General features: G+C 35.1%; 2 protein-coding genes across 2 annotated transcripts; one reads left to right on the plus strand and one right to left on the minus strand.

Moving 5' to 3' along the window:
- The first annotated feature begins 5,467 nt into the window (after positions 1-5,467).
- Positions 5,468-6,613, plus strand: LOC136029625 (actin-3-like). Its single transcript, XM_065708126.1, has one exon. The coding sequence runs from the start codon at positions 5,468-5,470 to the stop codon at positions 6,611-6,613; it is 1,146 nt and encodes a 381-aa protein (XP_065564198.1).
- Positions 6,614-7,200: 587 nt separating this feature from the next.
- LOC136029626 (uncharacterized) lies at positions 7,201-7,584 on the minus strand. Its single transcript, XM_065708127.1, has one exon. The coding sequence runs from the start codon at positions 7,582-7,584 to the stop codon at positions 7,201-7,203; it is 384 nt and encodes a 127-aa protein (XP_065564199.1).
- Between the last annotated feature and the right edge of the window lie 14,842 nt (positions 7,585-22,426).

Genomic DNA, 22,426 nt, shown 5'->3' on the forward strand with positions numbered 1-22,426 from the left:
TAATCTAACTACAAAAGAAATTAATCATATAAAACTTTTTCTTCTTATTAAAGATTTATCTATATATACTCCCACTGGAAATATTGTGGTTGGGTTACTATTTTGTAGAATACCCGGAAGCATCAAATTAATCCCATGCAAATAAATTTCCCGTAAATCCAAGAGCACCGGGCATTTCCGGAGAAAATGATCCAAGTCTTCATCATCATCTTTACAAAGGGGACAAACATACCGCCTATCAGGACCAACTATCATTTTATTTTTGTCGAACGTTTTTTGCCTGTTCTGGATTGGAAGACAATTTGCCCTAAGCTGAATCCAACGACGTAGAATCATAGCCGGTAAATTAAATTTAAAATACTTCCTCCCCAAAACTAGGTTTTGCCTGATTATAATGTTGTAGGGTTGTAGAATCAATAACCAGCCTTTGCCAATGCTGAATTTCCTGACTCTCTAATATAAATCGTACCTGGCTTTCTAAATTTGTTGGTACATAACGAGAGCAAAGACCATTATTCCATAAATAAGGCATTCCTACTTTTTCTAGTAATGATTTAATTTGGGATGGCCACGAGGTTTTTAAACCACATTTCATCATCTTTTCATATGCCACTCTTACTAGTCTATCTTCATTACTCTTAGTTAACTTCAACCAGAATCTAAGCATTAAAATATACCTACGTAGCTTTAAAGAAAACAGGCCCATATCACCTTTCAGAATCTGTGAATGAGTTGTCTGATGTAGACCAAACACTCTTTTATAATACTGGAGCTGAAGGGACTCCAGTTGCTGCACCGTTTCCCCACCCCAAATCTCTGCTTCATATTCTATCACGGGTAAAATTTTTGTGTTAAATATTCTTTTATGCATTTTTAGGTTTTTGATCCCCATTATCGTCGGGTTTCTAAATATAACTGACATGGCCACCCTACCTCTCTTAATTATTTCATCAATCTGACTCCTTAGGTTTCCATTTTCCGATACGATAAAGCCTAAACATTTTATTCTTTTACTTATAAATAGTTCCTTATTATTAAATTTAAATGTATATTTTTCATCGTCCCCAACCTTCCTTTTTTTTAAAATAATAACTTAGCTCTTTTCAGTATTCAGCCTTAACTTTTTTATATGCAAATATTCTTCTATGAGATTCAAAAGAGTCTGTAGATCTTGCTGTTTATTAGCCACCAAAGCAATATCATCTGCAAATAATAAGAGAGATAGTTTTTGAGTCCCTAGGCTTACTTTCGGAGCCCATCTATTCTCTAGAAAACTAACAACATCATTAATAAAAATATTAAATAACTTAGGTGAAAGGGTGCTGCCCTGTTTTACTCCCCGCTTAATATCAAAAAGCTTCGAAAACCTAATACCAACTTGAATGTTTCCACTCACACAAGTATACATGCTCACTATCAATCTAATAAATGAATTGGAAGGCCAATATTTAGCATGTAATTTAGCAAGATACACCCTAAAAAGGGTTACCTTAGAAACACCTTAGGGTATTAAGCTGGAGCTTTCAGGGGATGATGAAGAAGATGTCGACTTAGGTGAAAGGGTGCTGCCCTGTTTTACTCCCCGCTTAATACCAAAAAGCTTCGAAAACCTATTACCAACTTGAATGATTCCACTCACACAAGTATACATGCTCACTATCAATCTAACAAATGAATGGGGAAGGCCAATATTTAGCATGTCATCCTTCAATAACTCTCTGTCGACACTATCAAAAGCCTTATGTAGATCCATAAATCCCACATAAAGACAAGTTTTACCCTTTCCATATTTATCTATTAATGCCTTTAAAATAAACACACTATCTGTCGTCTCATACTCTGTCCTGAAACCTCCTTGTTCCTCATGTATTAAATTATTTTTATTTAACCAATTGGAAAGCCTGGTATCTAATATTTTCTCCAAAACCTTACTTAAATCAGGGACAAGTGCAATTAAACGATAATTTCCATGAGCCTTCGGGTTTCCTCTCTTGAAAAGTGGTATAAACAATGATGTCTTCCAAGCGCTTGGCCATTGCCCTGACATTAACACCTTATTACAAAGAAGAATAATTATCGGTATCAAAATGGAAAGAAAATTCTTAAATAACAATATTGGTATACCATCAACACCCGCAGCAGTACCACCTTTTAAATTCTTAAATATTGACTTAATCTCTTGGCTATTCACATCACCGACTAAATCGTAATCATGATCTCTCATGGGATAAATAACCGTCTCTGGGGTATGCGCTACCTCCTGAAGATCTGCACAAACACCTTCTAAATCATTAAGGTAATCAGGCCATGAATCAGCTTCCGGAACAGTCTGGGTATTAACATTTCTCCATCTACTATCATTCTTTATATAGCCCCAAAGCTTTTTAAAATCTTTATTTCTTAAATCATCAGCAAAATATCCAGTTTCTTCTTATTCTCGTACTCTTTTTTTTCTTTTTATTAAACTTTTATATTCTCTTCTTTTATCTTTATATTTAGCCAATTTTAGACTTTGGTCTTCCGCGCTATAAAATTAATTCAAACGATTTAATAAATATTTTGCTTCTTCTTTCATTAACTTGCAATCCAAGTCAAAATAACCCTCATTCTTTCTTAATTTTTTAGTCAGGCCACATGATTCTGCACAACTGCCCATTATTTCATTTACCAGCATAATTACACTATGTGCATCTTTTTCATTGTCTTCTAACGCTTTCAACTTATTTTTTACATGCGAGTCCAAGAGCTCCCTTTTAAATGTCTCAATATCTTTATCTGTTAAATCATTTCTAATTCGTTTTTCTAAACCTATTTTTCTATAATCCGCATTATAGAAATTTCTTACTCGTGAACTGTGGTTCACAAACTGCCTAATCTTCACCTCAAGCCTAATAGCTCTATGATCAGATCCAACTAAATCTAACACTCCCGTATTTATTGATTCAGGTAAAATTGCGTAATAATTAGCACATAATCTACAACACTTGGAGTTGGACCCGAAAGGCAAGTGAAGTCGCCCCTACCATTATCGTTCCCAAACCTACCATTCGCAATCATCAGACCATGTTCCCCACAAAACGCTAAGAGCTTTCTTCACCATATATATATTTTAATTTTTTCATCCTTGTTGCTTCGTGGTATTCTACAACAAATTGGGACAAAATCACCTAAATCTGGGATCAACACATCTGGGATCTCAGCCTCCAGGCCGGTATAAGAATTGAAATCCCCCATTAACACACAATCCAGATCTTTATAAATTTCTTGTATTAACAAAAATTCTTCTCCTAAAATTTCCCAAGTATTTTCTCAATTGTACGAACTACTCTGTGGAGGTATATACACTACACCCAAAATTAATTGCTTCCCACATTTCAAATAAATAGACAGCCAAAGCAAGTTTTCAGATCTACTACTAATTCTCTCATAGCCGTCAATAGCAGATGCTTTAACCAAAACCAAAATGCCACCATAATGTCTATTATTTCTTGCTACATTACGCACGGTCTGTTCAACGAAATACCCGGGAATAGGTGATATAGGAGAACAATCGTTCCATGTTTCAATAAGCGAAATCACATCAAACGAAAATAAATCGTCATATAAATAGGTCAACTTATCACGTAATCCTTGTATGTTCCATGACACTAGACTCAGTATATGGCCCTCTATATCCTATATTTCTACGCTTTCTGTTAGCACGTTAACATCACTAGCCTTTGATTGAGATTGCTCGTTACTAGTCTTAGTCGGGGGAAAGGCAACATGATAATACTCACGAGTGTGGTTATTTATATCTGCTAACTCACATCGGTGTTTATTGTCATAAAAATCACGTGAAAAACCACCACGATGTCTTTCATTAAACTTCTGTCTTGGCGAATGGCATCCTTTGGGTACTATATTACGAGTACCTGGTCGAAACAAGTCATATGGGCTGACAATAGCACTAGCAGGTCTTTTAGCTGTCGATACTGCCTGAGGAGTGCTGGTCGATGGTACTAATGTCTCAGTATCACTATCACTGACATCACTAACTAGCCTCATCAGAATATTATTGGGATCATTTGGGAGCCTAGCACTAAAGGGTGGACCAGAATTTTGTACTGGCTTCAAATTACGCTTAATCTCGACTATTGAATTTCCATCATACCTGAATATTCGGCTTTCCATGAATAGTTTGTCACCTCGTAATTTTGCATCACGGCCATCATTTTGCGCAGGAGTCAACATTTCCTTTAAATTTTTACGGGCCTCCCTTTGTATAGCTGTGTAATCCGGAGCCGCCAATAAACCAAACCTTCTTAATACGGAGCTGTTTCTTAAAATATATTCTCTGATTTCAACCAAGTTTAGCTTTACTACTATCGGCCCTGATTTCAATCTAAAAATGTCACGTATATCACTTCGATTTATTCCGAGAGACGGCATAGTACGATTTAATAACCCCGTTATTTCTTGCTTCAGAGTATAATCGCCAAGTTGTTGAGGGGTGTAATTATAGAAGATTAAATTCGTTCGTTTCTGCTCTGCTTTGAGCTTGTTGGCTCGTTCACAAGAGACTCCTAGGTTAGATTTCACATTTTCCAGCTCTTTTTTAATTTCATCATTTGTCTTAGCATTGTTAGATAACAGCGTAATAATGTTACTTAACTGTACTTGTATGGCATCAATGCTATCCGAAAGTTCAGGAATCGCATTAACTTTCTGCGAAAGCACCGGTAATAAATCCAGTTTAAAATTAATTTCTTGCAAGAACTTGGCACTTTGCATTTTCTCGGCCTCTCGTGTTTGGACTGCCATTTACACCCTTATAAACTTATCAAAGTGCAAAATGTAAAACCTTTATCACTCCTTGATTTGATCCAGTATCGTCAATTAGCAATAAGACTTTTTTTCACCATTCGAAAAAAATCACAATATTGGCTCAAAGCCACGCGGGAGAGAAGCGTTATTTCAATCTTGGTTTAAACTAGTTACACAATTTGTCTAAATGTAAGCATGGATGTTATCCGAAAGAAATGAAATCCTCTATATGAAATCCCCTTGACTGACACCATTTATGAAGATTTATATTTAAGATATTAGTTATTATAGATTAGAGTTCGTTCAATATTATAAATTTTATGAATTACTCTAGTTTAAGTTCACCAATCAGATTTTTTTTGTTATCCTTTTGATTGTTTGTGTTTGATTGTATCCTTTTGATATTTTTTTTGTTAAGTTTTTTGTTATCCAGATTTCTTGTAGACCTTTTATAACCTGAGAAATATTTATATCTTAATGAAACTACTAGATTTATCAATATATTGCTAAAATCCAAAAATATTGGAATAATACAGCCTATGTGTTCAACTAACTTTTTATATAAAACTAATATTAATATTAAAAATTCAAAGATTAAAAAAAACAGTCCATTTACCACACTTTGTCAGGCATTAAGTCATTCTACTCAAAAATGTAAATTATGAATTGTAATACTCCAGTTGTAATAGAAAATAGATCTAAAACTATTTTAGCTGGTTTTGCCCATCCACTTCAAATGGAACCCTTAACTATTTTTCCTGTTGTCGTTGGAAGGGAAATTGGGCAGCCTGAATACAGTCAAAATATTCATTTAGGTAGGGAATTTGAAGCAAGAAGAGATATTTTGACTGCCAATTATCCGGTTCAACATGGGATCGTCAAAGATTATGACGTTTTAGAAAAGATCTGGGGGTATATTTTTGACCATAAGCTGCGGATATCCCCAGAAAATCACCCAGTTTTGCTCACAGAGGCTCCCCTTAACCCAGAAGCTAAAACAGATGAAATATATCAAATAATGTTTGAAAAATTCAACATTAAAGAGTTATGCATCGAAAAACATCCTATCCTAACACTACTAGGTATGAGAAAACCAAATGGAATCGTTGTAGACTGTGGCGATGATGTCACAAATGTTACACCAGTCTACAACGGAACAATCCTTTTAAAGGATTGTTTAAGTGTTTATCTTGGAGATAAAGATGTAACAGATCATTTGAAACAATTATTAATGAACTCACACAGTGTCCATTTTGAATCGGATACGGTTCGTGATATCAAAGAAAGAATTTGCCACGTTGCTCTAGACTTTGAGAAGGAGATGGCTGCCTTCCAAGAGCAATCATTCTGGCGGAAGCAAATGAGTTTAAAATCTTATAAGCTGCCTGACGGTCAGGCTATTAAAATCGGCAGTGAAAAAATCAGAAGCACTGAAGCCTTATTCCAGCCATCCTTCCTCGGTAAGAGATATTTTGGCATTCATAATGCTCTCTACGATTCCATTATGAATGTCGATATTGAATACAGAAACACCCTCAGTATTAATACAGTATTGACGGGTTGCCTTACGAAGTGCACTGGCTTTCCTGAAAGAATGATTAAGGAAGTCACTGCTCTTGTACCATCGACCACAGAAATGAATATTCGTGTCAACTCTGACAATAATTTGGTATGGAGAGGTGGATCTTCGCTAGCCTCCTCCCCAATATTCAAAGAGCTGACAATAAAAAACCAAGACTATGAAATTTCAGGAAGCCATTTATCAAGACAGAAAAACGCCCTGAAGTCATTTCTTAGACTTACTTAGGCTTAGGTCCTCCCACGCCTGAGGGCGCATAAAGCAGCAACAGTGGTTCGCCGCGACGACCTGTCCTGAGCCTTTGACCAAAGATCCTCCATCGAAAACCTCTCCAGCTTCGCCTCCTTCTCTAACATCCTGCCAACGATCATTTTGGGTCTCCCTGACTTGCGGAGGCCAGCGGGTATCCAACATCATATGTCAAGAGGTAACCTTCCATCACCCATTCACACCATGTGCCCCCAATACATCCATCGTCGCTTTCTAATGGCATCAAGGATGGGGGTATGATTTGTCATGGTATAAATCTCATCATTTCTTGTTCTCTCAGTCTAATGTATATTCAAAATATATCTTAGGCAGTTATTATCGAATGCCCATAGTCGTTTTCCTAGTTGCTAAGTGATACTCCAAGTTTCACAACCATATGTAAGGACGGAGAGGACATTGCTATTATAAATTCTGAGTTTTAGCTTTTGGGAATATTTGCTATTTCTCCAAACATTTCTGAGACAATTGAAGGCAGAGCCAGCCAAAGCTATTCGGCACAAAATTTCTCCTTCAGGATTGGCATCTTGCGTAAGAATGCTGCCTAGTTATTTGAACTCTCTTACTACTTCAATTTCCTCATTGTTGACCAAAAGTCTCTCAGCTAAGTCAGGAATGACTGCATTTGACATTGATTTAGTCTTGTTAGCGCTTATGGAGAGTCCAACAGAATTTGCCACACGCTCAAGTTCATTTATATTATTGTGTATATCTTCTGATTCGTGAGCGAAGAGTGCGATATTGTCCGCAAAAACACCATCATGAAGGGTTCTTAGCAGGTTTAATTGTAGACCCCCACTGACGCTACATCCACGAAGCACAAAATCTATGACTATGGCAAATAACAGTGGCGATAGAATGCAGTCCTGCCTTACACCCGACTGAACGGTAAACCAATCCGTTAGACCACCCTCGGTTTGTACTGCACACATAATATCGAGGTATAGCGCTTTAATTATATTTACAATTTTAATCGGGATCCAGTAATGTATTCAAATTTTCCACATGGTCTCGCGGTGTATCGAGTCGAAAGTCATTTCTACAACACTAAAACTGCAACTACTTTTACTACCACCAAAATTAATGTTATAATAGTACTTTTAAGACCATGTTTATGAATTAAAATTTGAGAGAAGTTTGATGGCAAATTTGAACAAACACAAGACACTATATTGAATTAGACAGTAATATGAAAACTACCTGGGACCAGGTGACTTCATCGCCTGGCCCCATCTAGCGGCACGCAGCAGGCTTCTATATATGGATTCTCTTATGTAGAACGACAGATATGTTCTAATTTTTAACTGCGTAAAACTTGTGGATATACAACATTCTTTGCAGTTCCATTGTCTGTGCATATAAACAGATTGTCCGGTTTACCGACTCTTGAGCATGCAACATATAATTGTCCATTGGAAAAACAATCCGTGTTAAAATCTATACCGTGTTTTTCTAATGATTGCGCTTGAGTTTTGTTGATGGTAATTGAAAATACTAATCGAATTGGGAGTTGCAATCTTTTAAATTGAAACGAAAGATCTGTTGGAGTCATAAGTATGCGAGGAATAAGAACAGCCTCACCCTCGGAAGGCCTGTTTTTCATGTCAATATATTTTCCTTGTTATTCGAGCCAAGGAGCTGTAAGTTTCCTATATGAGGGTTTTGAAAAAGGCACATCTAATATTATATTTCGTATTTTTGTGGGTTTTCGGTTTTTTATTTTTTGCTATGGGAAGCGAAGGTCTCTCGCTAGTTTTCAAATTTGCCCAACGACCCACGAACCATATCCGATTTAAAATGGACACTTCTGTGTGAATTCATTAATAATTGCTCCAAATTATTTGTCAAATCTTGATCTCCAGGATTTAAACTTAAACAATCCTTTAAAAGGATATGACCGTTGTAGACTAGTGAAACATTTGTGACGTCATCACGACAGTCTACAACAATCCCATTTGCTTTTCTAATTGGATGTAATGTGAATGCCAGAATAGGTGACAAGTTTTCGAACACTGAATAAGCAATCAGCAATCGTGGCCTCGGGAGTAGGTGTATGAATTTAAACAGGTTTATATAATGTACAATAAAGAACAATCCTGCTGTGGCAATGCACCGCCTGAATTCGATACAGACCATCTCAAACTTAGAACTGGAATGCCTTAACGGAAGAGTAAAGGTCTAAATAGACTAGCTGCTTATATCCTAGTGGTGGAAAACTATTATGTCGGACTCGAGGGTGCAAAGAGGTGCTGGCACATGATCGAAATGCACACACAATTCACAAAGTAGAATACTATTCCCAGTAGGAAAATTGACGCGTCGAGGCTAAAGTAGATGAGCACAAAGGAGCATTTATGTTTGAAATCTTGAAGCGCTTTGCTACCCTCCAACGTGACCTTGAAGAAAAAAGTGAGGACCCCAACTGCCCCGAGACCAAGGTTGAAAAGAAATGCCTCGAATTCAAAGATAACGTCAATGAAGCTGCCGAGAACAAACAAGGGTTTTTCAAGCGGAAAACGAAGTAACGAATCTCAATAGAACAGCCACACTCTCTGCTAAGAAGAAAGATGTGACCAACAAGATTTCGCCACATGCAAAGTGCTGTAAAAAGAATATAGCAAATTGATAAGAGCTGATAAATAAACTTACTGGTCTGATGTTTTCACCAAGGTGGAATGAGCTGCTCAACGGAACAATACACGAAACCTCTATCAGTGACTTGGAGAATACTTAGAAAAAGAAGCAAACAACCATCACGTCACCTCAAGGGACGGGGTGGAATACTCATCAACAGTAAGTAATGTATTGAAAAAGAGTTAGTATATTTGAAAGTTTTAATAATACACAGATTCAGTAATAGCCGAAATAAACTACCTAAAGCTCCTGAATCCGCCCCCTCCCAAAAACAACCAGGTTTGTAAAAGTGTATGTAGGATCAACCCTTCAAGGACGAAGTAACCAAGATGACACAAGTCCTAAACACAATGCAGGAATCCAGAAGTCGGTATGAAACTTACCGATTTACTTAAAGCTCTCCCAGAGTTTGTAGTGGTTAAGCTTCATAGTTTTATGTCTTGATAATATAGTGAGATGACTGGTAAACTATGTGGTGGAAAACTATTATGTCGGACTCGAGGGTGCAAAGAGGTGCTGGCACATGATCGAAATGCACACACAATTCACAAAGTAGAATACTATTCCCAGTAGGAAAATTGACGTGTCGAGGCTAAAGTAGATGAGCACATTAACTCTTTGAGCAGCTTCCTCGGCTGTTTCTTCTGCCATATATATATATATATATATATATATATATATATATATATATATATATATATATATATATATATATATATATATATCTATCTATATATATAAAAATAAGTTGTCTGTCTGTGGATGTGTGGATGGATGTGTGGATGGATGTGTCAGGTGACGTCACCTGAAAAAACTGGATTAGGTGACGTCAAAACTGAAAAAACTAAAAAAAGGCAAAAACTACAAAAAAAACTAAAAACTAATAAAAAAAATAAAAAAGCTAAAAAACTAAAAAAACTATAAAGGTAAAAACCAATAAAAAACTAAAAAAAAAACTGAAAAAACTAAAAAAAGGCAAAAACTACAAAAAAAAACTAAAAACTAATAAAAAAAGTAAAAAAGCTAAAAAACTAAAAAAACTAAAAAAACTAAAAAAAGGTAAAAAACTAAAAAAAATAAAAAATAAAAAAAAACTAAAAAAAAGGAAAAAACTGAAAAATAAGCTAAAATAAAGGTAAAAACCAATAAAAAACTAAAAAAAAAAAGGAAAAAACTAATAAATGACGACACTCAAAGAGAAAGCGACCAGGACAAAAAACTAAAAAAAAAGGCAAAAACTACAAAAAAACTAAAAACTAATAAAAAAAATAAAAAAGCTAAAAAACTAAAAAAACTAAAAAAAGGTAAAAAACTAAAAAAACTAAAAATTAAAAAAAAACTAAAAAAGGTAAAAACTAAAAGAACTAAAAAAGAAAAAAATAAATGACGACACTCAAAGAGAAAGCGACCAGGACAAAAGGAATGTTCGATTAGCAATCAACAAAGCACCGGGACACAGGGAGTATAAATGACGACCAGGACACAAGTAAAAAAAAAATTAACAAAACTAAAAAGAAGGTAAAAACTACAAAAAAACTAAAAAGAAAAAAAAACTAAAAACTAATAAAAAAACTAAAAAATCTAAAAATCTAAATAAACTAAAAAAGAAAAAAAAAGGAAAAAAATAAAGGAGAAAAACAAAACTAAAAAACGAATGTATATACAGACCGGGACACCGGGATACAAATGATGACCGGGACCCGGGACACAGGGAATATAAATGACGACCGGGACACAGGGACACAACTACAACGGGGACACCGGGGGAAACAGGGGGATAACCTGACAATCTATTTATATGCAAAGACAATGGGACAGCAAAGAATGTTGTATATTCGCAAGTTTTACGTAGTTAAAACCATATATATATATATATATATCTATATTCACAGGTGGGACATAGGGACACAACTACAATGGCGCGTAACTATTATGGCGCGTAACGACTTACGCGCGCGGGGGGGCTTGGGGGGGGCGCGAAGCGCCCCCACCAACTAGGTGTTGGGGTGGCGCGAAGCGCCACCCCAACAGCTAGTATATATATATATATGTATATATATATATATATATATATATATATATATATATATATATATATATATATATATATATATATATATATATATATATATATATTCAGAGGTGGGACACAGGAACACAACTACAATGGGGCGTAACTAATATAGCGCGTAACGACTTACGCACGTGGGGGGGGGGGCGCGAAGCACCCCCACCAACTATTTGTTGGGGTGGCGCGAGGCGCCACCCCAACAGCTAGTTATTCATAAAAAAAGAGTCAGATCAAAAGCATATGTGCACTGTTAGAACCTTCTTGCCCAAAACCCCTATACAGGAAACATAAAATACACAAGAGATGAAAATAAATTGGTGACGATCACGTCCAATACTTAGAAATGTGATAAGTCATTATTCATAAAAATAAAGTCATATCAAAAGCATTAGTGCACTGTTAGAACCTTCTTGCCCAAAACCCTTATATAGAAAACATAAAATACAAAAGAGATAAAAATAAATTGGCTTGAAAATCAAGAAAAGCTGCTGTAACAATAATATTGCAAATGATTGCCTCTTACTAGGTTGCTAGCTACCGCAAACTTGATATTTTATTTTGTATTTTCTTTCTTTTTTTAATTTCTTTGGTTCTTAAAAGTCGCTTCTCAAAAGATCCTTGCACCTTATTTACTTTTAGTCAGAGTATTTGACGTGATCGTCTTTTACAAGATTACTAGTTGTCACTGCAAACTGGATTCATGCTTTACTACTATATTGCTTACTTTACTACTATATTTCATGCTTACTATACTATATTGTATTCACTTGTTATTTTATATTTGATTGAAAACTACGATTATGACTTCAATCATCAAGCTTTTTCATGAAAAATAATTTTGTTTGAAAAAGGATGCTGTTACAGAAACTTTTTTTTAATTAAAAATACACCCAATGTAGAAATTTCCTTTCAAATATGCCATTAATTTGCTCTCTATGATATTCAAGCACTCTAATATCTGAGGAGAAAGAACAGGAAAAGATACCTTGGATGCACTATATCGTAGGTCAAGTAATCTTCTTTTTTTTCAAGATAGAAGATTTTCGTCACTATTCAGCCCAAGGGACTGTTAGGGGTATCCTATTTAGGGTTTTTTACAACAACGTGGTTCTAATGGTGTACTTCTTGTTTTGATCCGAAACTATTTGTAAAAGTTGTGAGCTATTATATTTCTTAGTATTTAACGGGATAATCTTTTTTTAGGTTGCTAGCTTCCGATGCAACCTGGATTATTTCATAATCATTTTCTATCTAAATCTCTCTTTAAAGTCAAACATGTAACATTCTTTGCTGTCCCATTGTCTTTGCATATAAATAGATTGTCAGGTTTACCGACTCTTGAACATGCAACATATAATGGTCCATGGGAAAACAATCTGTATTCAGATCTATACCTCATGATTCTAATGATTGCCCTTGAGCTTTGTTGATGGTGATTGCTAATCGACCATTCCCTGTCCCGGTGTCCCGGTCGTCATTTACATCCCCCTGTTTCCCCCGGTGTCCCCGTTGTAGTTGTGTCCCTGTGTCCCGGTCGTCATTTATATTCCCTGTGTCCCGGGTCCCGGTCGTCATTTGTATCCCGGTGTCCCGGTCTGTATATACATTCGTTTTTTAGTTTTGTTTTTCTCCTTTATTTTTTTCCTTTTTTTTTCTTTTTTAGCTTATTTAGATTTTTAGATTTTTTAGTTTTTTTATTAGTTTTTAGTTTTTTTTTCTTTTTAGTTTTTTTGTCCCGGTCGTCATTTATATCCCCCTGTTTCCCCCGGTGTCCCCGTTGTAGTTGTGTCCCTGTGTCCCGGTCGTCATTTATATTCCCTGTGTCCCGGTCGTCATTTGTATCCCGGTGTACCGGAGTTGTGTCCCTGTGTCCCGGTCGTCATTTATATTCCCTGTGTCCCGGGTCCCGGTCGTCATTTGTATCCCGGTGTCCCGGTCTGTATATACATTCGTTTTTTAGTTTTGTTTTTCTCCTTTATTTTTTTCCTTTTTTTTTCTTTTTTAGCTTATTTAGATTTTTAGATTTTTTAGTTTTTTTATTAGTTTTTAGTTTTTTTTTCTTTTTAGTTTTTTTGTCCCGGTCGTCATTTATATCCCCCTGTTTCCCCCGGGTCGTCATTTATACTCCCTGTGTCCCGGTGCTTTGTTGATTGCTAATCGAACATTCCTTTTGTCCTGGTCGCTTTCTCTTTGAGTGTCGTCATTTATTTTTTTCTTTTTTAGTTCTTTTAGTTTTTACCTTTTTTAGTTTTTTTTAGTTTTTAGTTTTTTTAGTTTTTTACCTTTTTTTAGTTTTTTTAGTTTTTTTTAGTTTTTTAGCTTTTTTATTTTTTTTATTAGTTTTTAGTTTTTTTGTAGTTTTTGCCTTTTTTTTAGTTTTTTTAGTTTTTTAGCTTTTTTATTAGTTTTTAGTTTTTTTTGTAGTTTTTGCCTTTTTTTAGTTTTTTTAGTTTTTTAGCTTTTTTATTTTTTTTATTAGTTTTTAGTTTTTTTTGTAGTTTTTGCCTTTTTTTTCTCTTTGAGTGTCGTCATTTATTAGTTTTTTCCTTTTTTTTTTTAGTTTTTTATTGGTTTTTACCTTTATTTTAGCTTATTTTTCAGTTTTTTCCTTTTTTTTAGTTTTTTTTATTTTTTATTTTTTTTAGTTTTTTACCTTTTTTTAGTTATTTTAGTTTTTTAGCTTTTTTACTTTTTTTATTAGTTTTTAGTTTTTTTTGTAGTTTTTGCCTTTTTTTAGTTTTTTCAGTTTTTTTTTTAGTTTTTTATTGGTTTTTACCTTTATAGTTTTTTTAGTTTTTTAGCTTTTTTATTTTTTTTATTAGTTTTTAGTTTTTTTTGTAGTTTTTGCCTTTTTTTAGTTTTTTCAGTTTTGACGTCACCTGATCCAGTTTTTTCAGGTGACGTCACCTGACACATCCATCCATCCATCCACAGACAACTTATTTTTATATAGATAGATATATATATATATCTATATATATATATATATATATATATATATATATATATGTTTTTAACTACGTAAAACTTACGAATATACAACATTCTTTGCTGTCCCATTGTCTGTGCATATAAATAGATTGTCAGGTTTACCGACTCTTGAACATGCAACTTATAATGGTCCATGGGAAAACAATCCGTATTCAGATCTATACCTCATGATTCTAATGATTGCCCTTGAGCTTTGTTGATGGTGATTGCTAATCGACCATTCCCTGAGTCGCCATCGTCATTTATATATCCCCCTGTGCACCCCGGCGTCCCCTTTGTAGGTATGTCCCTGTGTCCCGGTCGTCATTTATATTCCCTGTGTCCCGGTCGTCATTTGTGTCCCGGTGTTCTGTCCCGGTGTCCCGGTCGTCATTTATATCCCCCTGTGCCCCCCGGCGTCCCCATTGTAGTTGTGTCCCTGTGTCCCGGTCGTCATTTATATTCCCTGTGTCCCGGTCGTCATTTGTATCCCGGTGTCCCGGTCTGTATATACATTCGTTTTTTAGTTTTGTTTTTCTCCTTTATTTTTTTCCTTTTTTCTTTTTTTTCTTTTTTAGTTTATTTAGATTTTTAGATTTTTTAGTTTTTTTATTAGTTTTTAGTTTTTTTGTAGTTTTTACCATTTTTTTAGTTTTTTTAGTTTTTTTTTTTACTTATGTCCTGGTCGTCATTTATACTCCCTGTGTCCCGGTCGTCATTTGTGTCTCGGTGCTTTGTTGATTGCTAATTTATATTATACTAGCTGTTGGGGTGGCGCTTCGCGCCACCCCAACACCTAGTTGGTGGGGGCGCTTCGCGCCCCCCCCAAGCCCCCCCGCGCGCGTAAGTCGTTACGCGCCATATTAGTTACGCGCCATATTAGTTACGCGCCATTGTAGTTGTGTCCCTGTGTCCCACCTGTGAATATAGATAGATTTATATATGTGTTTCAAACTACGTAAAAATTGCGAATATACAACATTCTTGGCTTTCCCATTGTCTGTCCATATACAAAGCCGTATGTACTAATAATGACGTCATATGCAAACGTTCTTTTTACAAACAAACAAACATGCATACACACAACTCGTTTTTATATAGATAGATAGATAGATAGATACAATACAAATTAACTACGTAAAACTTGTGAATATACAACAGTCTGTTCCGAAATACAACTAACTTCGTAAAACTTGAGAATATACAACATTCTTCGCTGTCCAATTCTCGCTGCATATAAATAGATTGTCAGGTTTACCGACCCTCGAACATGCAACGTACAATTGTCCATGGGAAAAACAATCAGTATTAAGATCAATACCACATTTTTCTAATGATTGACCTTGAGCTTTGTTAATGGTGATTGCAAATGCTAATCGAATTGGGAATTGCAATCTTTTAAATTGAAAAGGCAGATCTGTTGGAATCATGGGAATGCGAGGAATAAGAACAGCCTCACCCTCAAAAGGCCCTGTCAGGATTGTGGCCTCTATTAGGTTTTCCATTGTTTTTTTTACGGCAAGTCGAGTGCCATTGCAAAGCATTGGTGGGTTTATGTTACGTAACAATATTATTGGTACGGCTATTTTTAGTTGTAGCACGTGTGGTGGAAACCCTGAAAGATCTATGGAATTTAAAAATTCAGATGGATAATTAACCGCTTCATTTGGTTCCAAAACTGTGTCGACTGACTTGTAAAGGACTGCCTGGTCTTGAATCTTGGTCAAAACAATATTGTTGATTTCGTGGACGTCTATATTCTTGGGTGCGAGAATCGCTCTTTCACTTAGCTATTTATTATTTTTATAATTTTTTAGAACATTCGGAAATATATTTTCAATCAATTCATTTTTGGACGTCACTAAATTACAGAAATCAGCAGGTAGTTGTATACGTCCTGAAATTGAGTCTACTGGGAGCTTTCCGTTTCCCATTGCTAGCAATTGATCTGAAAATGTTTGACCAGAGTCATCGTTTTGCAATCGGACACGCATATTTGTAGTTAATTTTAATGTTTTTACGTGTGCCCATAAATTAGAATTTTTCAGGCAAGCATTCATTTCGTCTGCAGGAGTTGATCTAGGTATTATAGGTAATGTTTGCCTGAAATCTCCTGCAAGCAATATTAATGTGCTGCCAAAGGGTTTCGAATTCCCTCTTAAATCTTTCAAGCATTGATCCAGAGCCTCGAGCGATTTTTTGTGTGCCATTGTGCACTCATCCCAAATAATAAGTTTGCATTGCTGCAATACTTTACCCATCCCAGATGATTTGGAAATATTGCACGTAAGAGTTTCTGTAGAATGCAAGTTCAGAGGCAATTTCAAAGCGGAATGAGCAGTTCTTCCACCAGGCAGCAATGTTGCGGCTATTCCGGACGACGCAATTGCCAACGCTATATCATTTTTAGATCGAATTGATGCCAGAATCAGTTTTATCACAAACGTTCTACCAGTACCTCCTGGCGCATCCAAAAAGAAAATTTCTCCAACGTTGTTATCGACACAATGCATTATCGTATCATAAATGTCTTTTTGTTCCGACGTTAACTTGGAAATGTTATTTTGTACATACGACAATAGATCACTCGTACTGTAACTTTGTTCACGATCCAATTCTACACATGTCGAAACAGCAGCGATACGGTTAGGTGAAGGCATTCCCAAACCCTGAAGAGGTTTGTTTGCCATACTTATGCAAATATCTTCTATAACAACTAAAGTGTAGTTATAAATTTCTGGTGTAAAATCAAAAGTCATGTCTGACGTCTCTAACTGTTTTCGATGAAGTATATCTTCGGACATTTTTGACTTATATTTTTCCCATAACTCTGTAGGAGCTGATGGAGAGCAAGTTGTTAAAATGATGCCAAACAATGCACGAATTTGACTTGGGGTTGACGTTTCGCACGCGTCATTGATGCAGTTATCCCAGTGTTGGTCATTCTCCAATAAATTCAGAGCTTGGCATGCACTACGGTAAGTGTCATGTATAGTACCATTTACAGTCCTCAAATACTCAAAGGATGTCGGACCGGGTACATTCACCAAAAGCAGGCGTAGAAAGAAGCATTCATGTTGATTGGGGTGAACGGTGTAGAGTCTTCCTATCGTGGTATCTTTGAAGATGGTAGGTTGGCCGTCGACTGACTTACCCTGTTTTCGACGTTCAAATACTTTATTTTTAGTATTCCACGTGTAATACGAAGGCACTTCAGTATATAGCAGTTTTTTCGCAAAAGAATCATTTTTGCAAAGCGAAAAAAGCTGTTAATGTTGTATCCGGTGGATTCAGGACTCTTTGTTGGACGTTGGTTTCCGTGAAATAAACACATTGACCATTCTGTAAATGTACCGCTAAGTGAACAACAGCTGGACTACGTTCATGTATCGGAAATGAAAGAATTCGCCAAACAGCTTCATTACTGCTTATGTATCTTCCAGCCTGATATTCTACGATTTCATCGAAATCTTTGATTTCGGACTGCAAGCCAAAAACTGCCATGTCACTGCCTTTGTTGACGTATTTACATATATATTTTATTGCCTTTACGGAGTTACAGTATTCAACGTTTATATGTGCATTAAATGTTTTGGATAATAAAGGGGAATATGGAACAACCCACTGGTTATCTACTTCGATGGTGGTACCGTTACGCTTCTTTATTATTGCTGTTTTACCGCCATCTTCAGTAGATCTTCTTCTATATTGTGGGTAACCATCATTGCCAGTAATTGTTGTGGGTACTAAAAGTCGAGGATATTGCTTTGTGCACCTTCCTTTGGCCATGCATGGTGAATTTTCGTTCAGTGCACCGCAAGGTCCATGTATCATATTTTTTACAATAATATCATGTAACCCCTTATCGACATTTTTATCAGGTATTTCAGCGGAAATCACATCATCAATTTCGTTTGAAGTAATTTTTTTATGTAGCCAGATTAGTATATGTGCGTGTGGCAAACCTCGTTTTTGCCATTCCACTGAGTACATCCAGCATCGCACTGACCCAAACACTTCATGTTTTACAAGGTAGTTTATCAGTGATTTCAACTTTTGCCGGAAGACACGTGCCGTAATGTCATGCCTATGAACCGCCGATTGTCCTTGAAGTAAAAGCTGCAGTATCTCGTCCCAAGATTGATTACATGTAAATGTAATAAATAAATCTGGACGACCATAGAGACGAACATACGCAATAGCATCTTGAGCATATTCATGCATATGACGTGGACTGCCAGCATATGACGAAGGTAAAATTGTTAATCTTCCAACGTTTGTGGTATTACCGTCATTTATAACTGCATCTCGCAAATGAATGTATTGTTCAGAGCGGAGCTTGGTCTGATTCAGGCGGATATATAGCAAACGTTCTGATTCAATTTTTGTATACATATCCACGACAAATTGGTGAAACAATTCACGGCATTTTAAAATATAATTTTCTTCATCCTGCCGAATCATTAGTCTATAGGAATAATAATGCATTGCACTGCATTTCTTATTCATTTCTTTGTTAGTGGCTGGATTCATCAATTTAATATTAAAGTGATAGCCGTCGGCTCCATCCCAAAAAATGATAGGATATTGTAGGGCATCGTAGCATCGATGAGTTTCAGCAATTCTTAACAACTGGGCGTTTCGCTTATGTAGAATAATATCTCGAGGTAAAAACTGATCACCGACCATAACGATTGCCACTTCGTCGATAGTCGGAGCATTGTATCTACGCACATGTTGGCCAGGAGGCGTTTTGTCAGCGGAAATAACAATTTTATGAGTATCAGTAGGCATCAAATCGATGGCTGTTTTGAACAGACGCACTAAATTATTATTTTCGTGGAAAAGATGTTGCAATTGGGAAACGATTGTCCTTTCAACGTTGGGAGAAATTTCGCAACGTGCATTCAATTCAGAATTTCTATCACTGATGAAGTACAATTGTAAAAATTTATGATTCTCGCCTAATAATGGTAGAAGGGACCCTGCTTTATGATAAATTTGCCCTTTTACTTTAAAAGTAGACATAAATTGATCTGGATTTTCGATTTGGGCTCCAAACGACGTCATTTGGAAACATGAGTTGTATTGTCTGATTTTTGACAAAAAACGCTTAGATTCTGACGTAGTTCCAGTAAGGAAAGTCTTCAATGGCTCTGGTGGTGCAGCCAATAGAGGAAGTTTAACTTTTCCTGAGGCGCAACACATTCCCATTGTTTCACCATTGAATTTCAAGGCCTTGCAATAGGGACAAATTTTGGACATTGTCCCGATTTGAACACAGCTACTCAAGCTATAATCATCGACTGGGTTGTACCTGAATGCCAGGCGATAACTTTCAGATTGCTCTGATTCCTCGGCACGCTTTCTTTTCTTACTTTCTCTATCAGCAGCAAGCCTGATTTCCTGCTGGTCTTTTGATTCCTCGGCACGCTTTCTTTTCTTACTTTCTCTATCAGCAGCAAGCCTGATTTCTTGCTGTTCTTGTAATTCCTCGGCCCGCCTTCTTTTTTCACATTCTGTTTTAGCAGCAAGTCTGCTTCTGCGTTGCTCTGGTAGTTCCTCGGCATGCTTTCTTTTTTCACTTTCTCTTTTAGCAGCAAGTCTGCTTTCGCGTTGCTCTGGTAGTTCCTCGGCATGCTTTCTTTTTTCACATTCTCTTTTAGCAGCAAGTCTGCTTCTGCGTTGCTCTGGTAGTTCCTCGGCATGCTTTCTTTTTTCACATTCTCTTTTAGCAGCAAGTCTGCTTCTGCGTTGCTCTGGTAGTTCCTCGGCATGCTTTCTTTTTTCACTTTCTCTTTTAGCAGCAAGTCTGCTTTCGCGTTGCTCTGGTAGTTCCTCGGCATGCTTTCTTTTTTCACATTCTCTTTTAGCAGCAAGTCTGCTTCTGCGTTGCTCTGGTAGTTCCTCGGCATGCTTTCTTTTTTCACATTCTCTTTTAGCAGCAAGTCTGCTTCTGCGTTGCTCTGGTAGTTCCTCGGCATGCTTTCTTTTTTCACTTTCTCTTTTAGCAGCAAGTCTGCTTTCGCGTTGCTCTGGTAGTTCCTCGGCACGCTTTCTTTTCTGACTTTCTCTATCACCAGCAAGTTTTCTGGCATAGACTCTTTGAGCATCTTCATCAGTCATTATAAACTTAAGCATTAATAGAATTCTACACGAACATCCGTCTTATATAACTTGAATGACGTCACGCCTTCAAAGCAAAAATGATGCCTTCAAAGCAAAAATGATGGCAGCTAATTTCATGACGTCAGCCGAAACATGACGGCGAACATATGTCTTATATAACTTGAATGACGTCACCTTCAAAGCAAAAATGACGGCAACTAATTTCATGACGTCAGCCGAAACATGACGTCACCTGACACATCCATCCACACATCCATCCACACATCCACAGACAGACAACTTATTTTTATATATATAGATTTATATTTATATTTTTTATATTTATTAATATTTTTTTAGTTTTCTTTTTCTCTTATTTTTCAGTTTTTTCCTTTTTTTTAGTTTTTTCTTTTTTAGTTTTTAGTTTTTTTTTGTTTTTTACCTTTTTTTAGTTTTTTAGTTTTTTTAGTTTTTTAGCTTTTTTAGTTTTTTTATTAGTTTTTTAGTTTTTTTTAGTTTTTGCCTTTTTTTAGTTTTTTCAGTTTTTTTTAGTTTTTAGTTTTTTACCTTTTTTTAGTTTTTTAGCTTTTTTAGTTTTTTTCTTTTTAGTTTTTTTGTAGTTTTTACCTTTTTTAGTTTTTTTCTTCTTTTGTATTAGTGTGAAATAATTCAGACGTCATATGCGGACAAACACGACGTCACTCGACAGACAGACAGAGAGACATAACCCACAAACAACTTATTTTTATATATATTTATTCATATTTTTTTAGTTTTCTTTTTCTCTTTTATTTTTCAGTTTTTTCCTTTTTTTTTAGTTGTTTTCTTTTTTAGTTTTTAGTTTTTTTAGTTTTTTACCTTTTTGTAGTTTTTTTTAGTTTTTTTAGTTTTTTAGCTTTTTTAGTTTTTTTATTAGTTTTTATTTTTTTGTAGTTTTTGCCTTTTTTTTATTTTTTTCAGTTTTTTTTTTAGTTATTAGATTTTTACCTTTTTTTAGTTTTTTTTAGTTTTTTAGCTTTTTTAGTTTTTTTTCTTTTTAGTTTTTTTTGTAGTTTTTACCTTTTTTAGTTTTTTTCTTCTTTTGTATTAGTGTGAAATAATTCAGACGTCATATGCGAACAAACATGACGTCACCTGATCCATCCACACATCCACAGACAGACAATTTATTTTTATATATATAGAAGATAGATAAGTTGTCTGTCTGTCTGTGGATGGATCAGGTGACGTCACCTGAAAAAACTGGATCAGGTGACGTCAAAACTGAAAAAACTAAAAAAAGGCAAAAACTAAAAAAAAAACTAAAAACTAATAAAAAAAAAAAAGCTAAAAAACTAAAAAAACTAAAAAAAGGCAAAAACTACAAAAAAAACTAAAAACTAATAAAAAAAACTAAAAACTAAAAAAACTAAAAAAAGGCAACAACTACAAAAAAAACTAAAAACTAATAAAAAAAATAAAAAAGCTAAAAAACTAAAAAAAACTAAAAAAACTAAAAAAGGTAAAAAACTAAAAAAAAATAAAAACTAAAAAAAACTAAAAAAAAGGAAAAAACTGAAAAATAAGCTAAAATAAAGGTAAAAACCAATAAAAAACTAAAAAAAAACTGAAAAAACTAAAAAAAGGCAAAAACTACAAAAAAAACTAAAAACTAATAAAAAAAGTAAAAAAGCTAAAAAACTAAAAAACTAAAAAAACTAAAAAAAGGTAAAAAACTAAAAAAAAATAAAAAATAAAAAAAACTAAAAAAAAGGAAAAAACTGAAAAATAAGCTAAAATAAAGGTAAAAACCAATAAAAAACTAAAAAGAAAAAAAGGAAAAAACTAAAAAAAACTTTCATCTAAAAAACTAAAAAAAACTAAAAAAGGTAAAAACTAAAAGAACTAAAAAAGAAAAAAATAAATGACGACACTCAAAGAGAAAGCGACCAGGACAAAAGGAATGTTCGATTAGCAATCAACAAAGCACCGGGACACAGGGAGTATAAATG

This window comes from Artemia franciscana, chromosome 7 (assembly GCF_032884065.1).
Source record: "Artemia franciscana chromosome 7, ASM3288406v1, whole genome shotgun sequence".
Lineage (NCBI taxonomy): Eukaryota > Metazoa > Arthropoda > Branchiopoda > Anostraca > Artemiidae > Artemia > Artemia franciscana.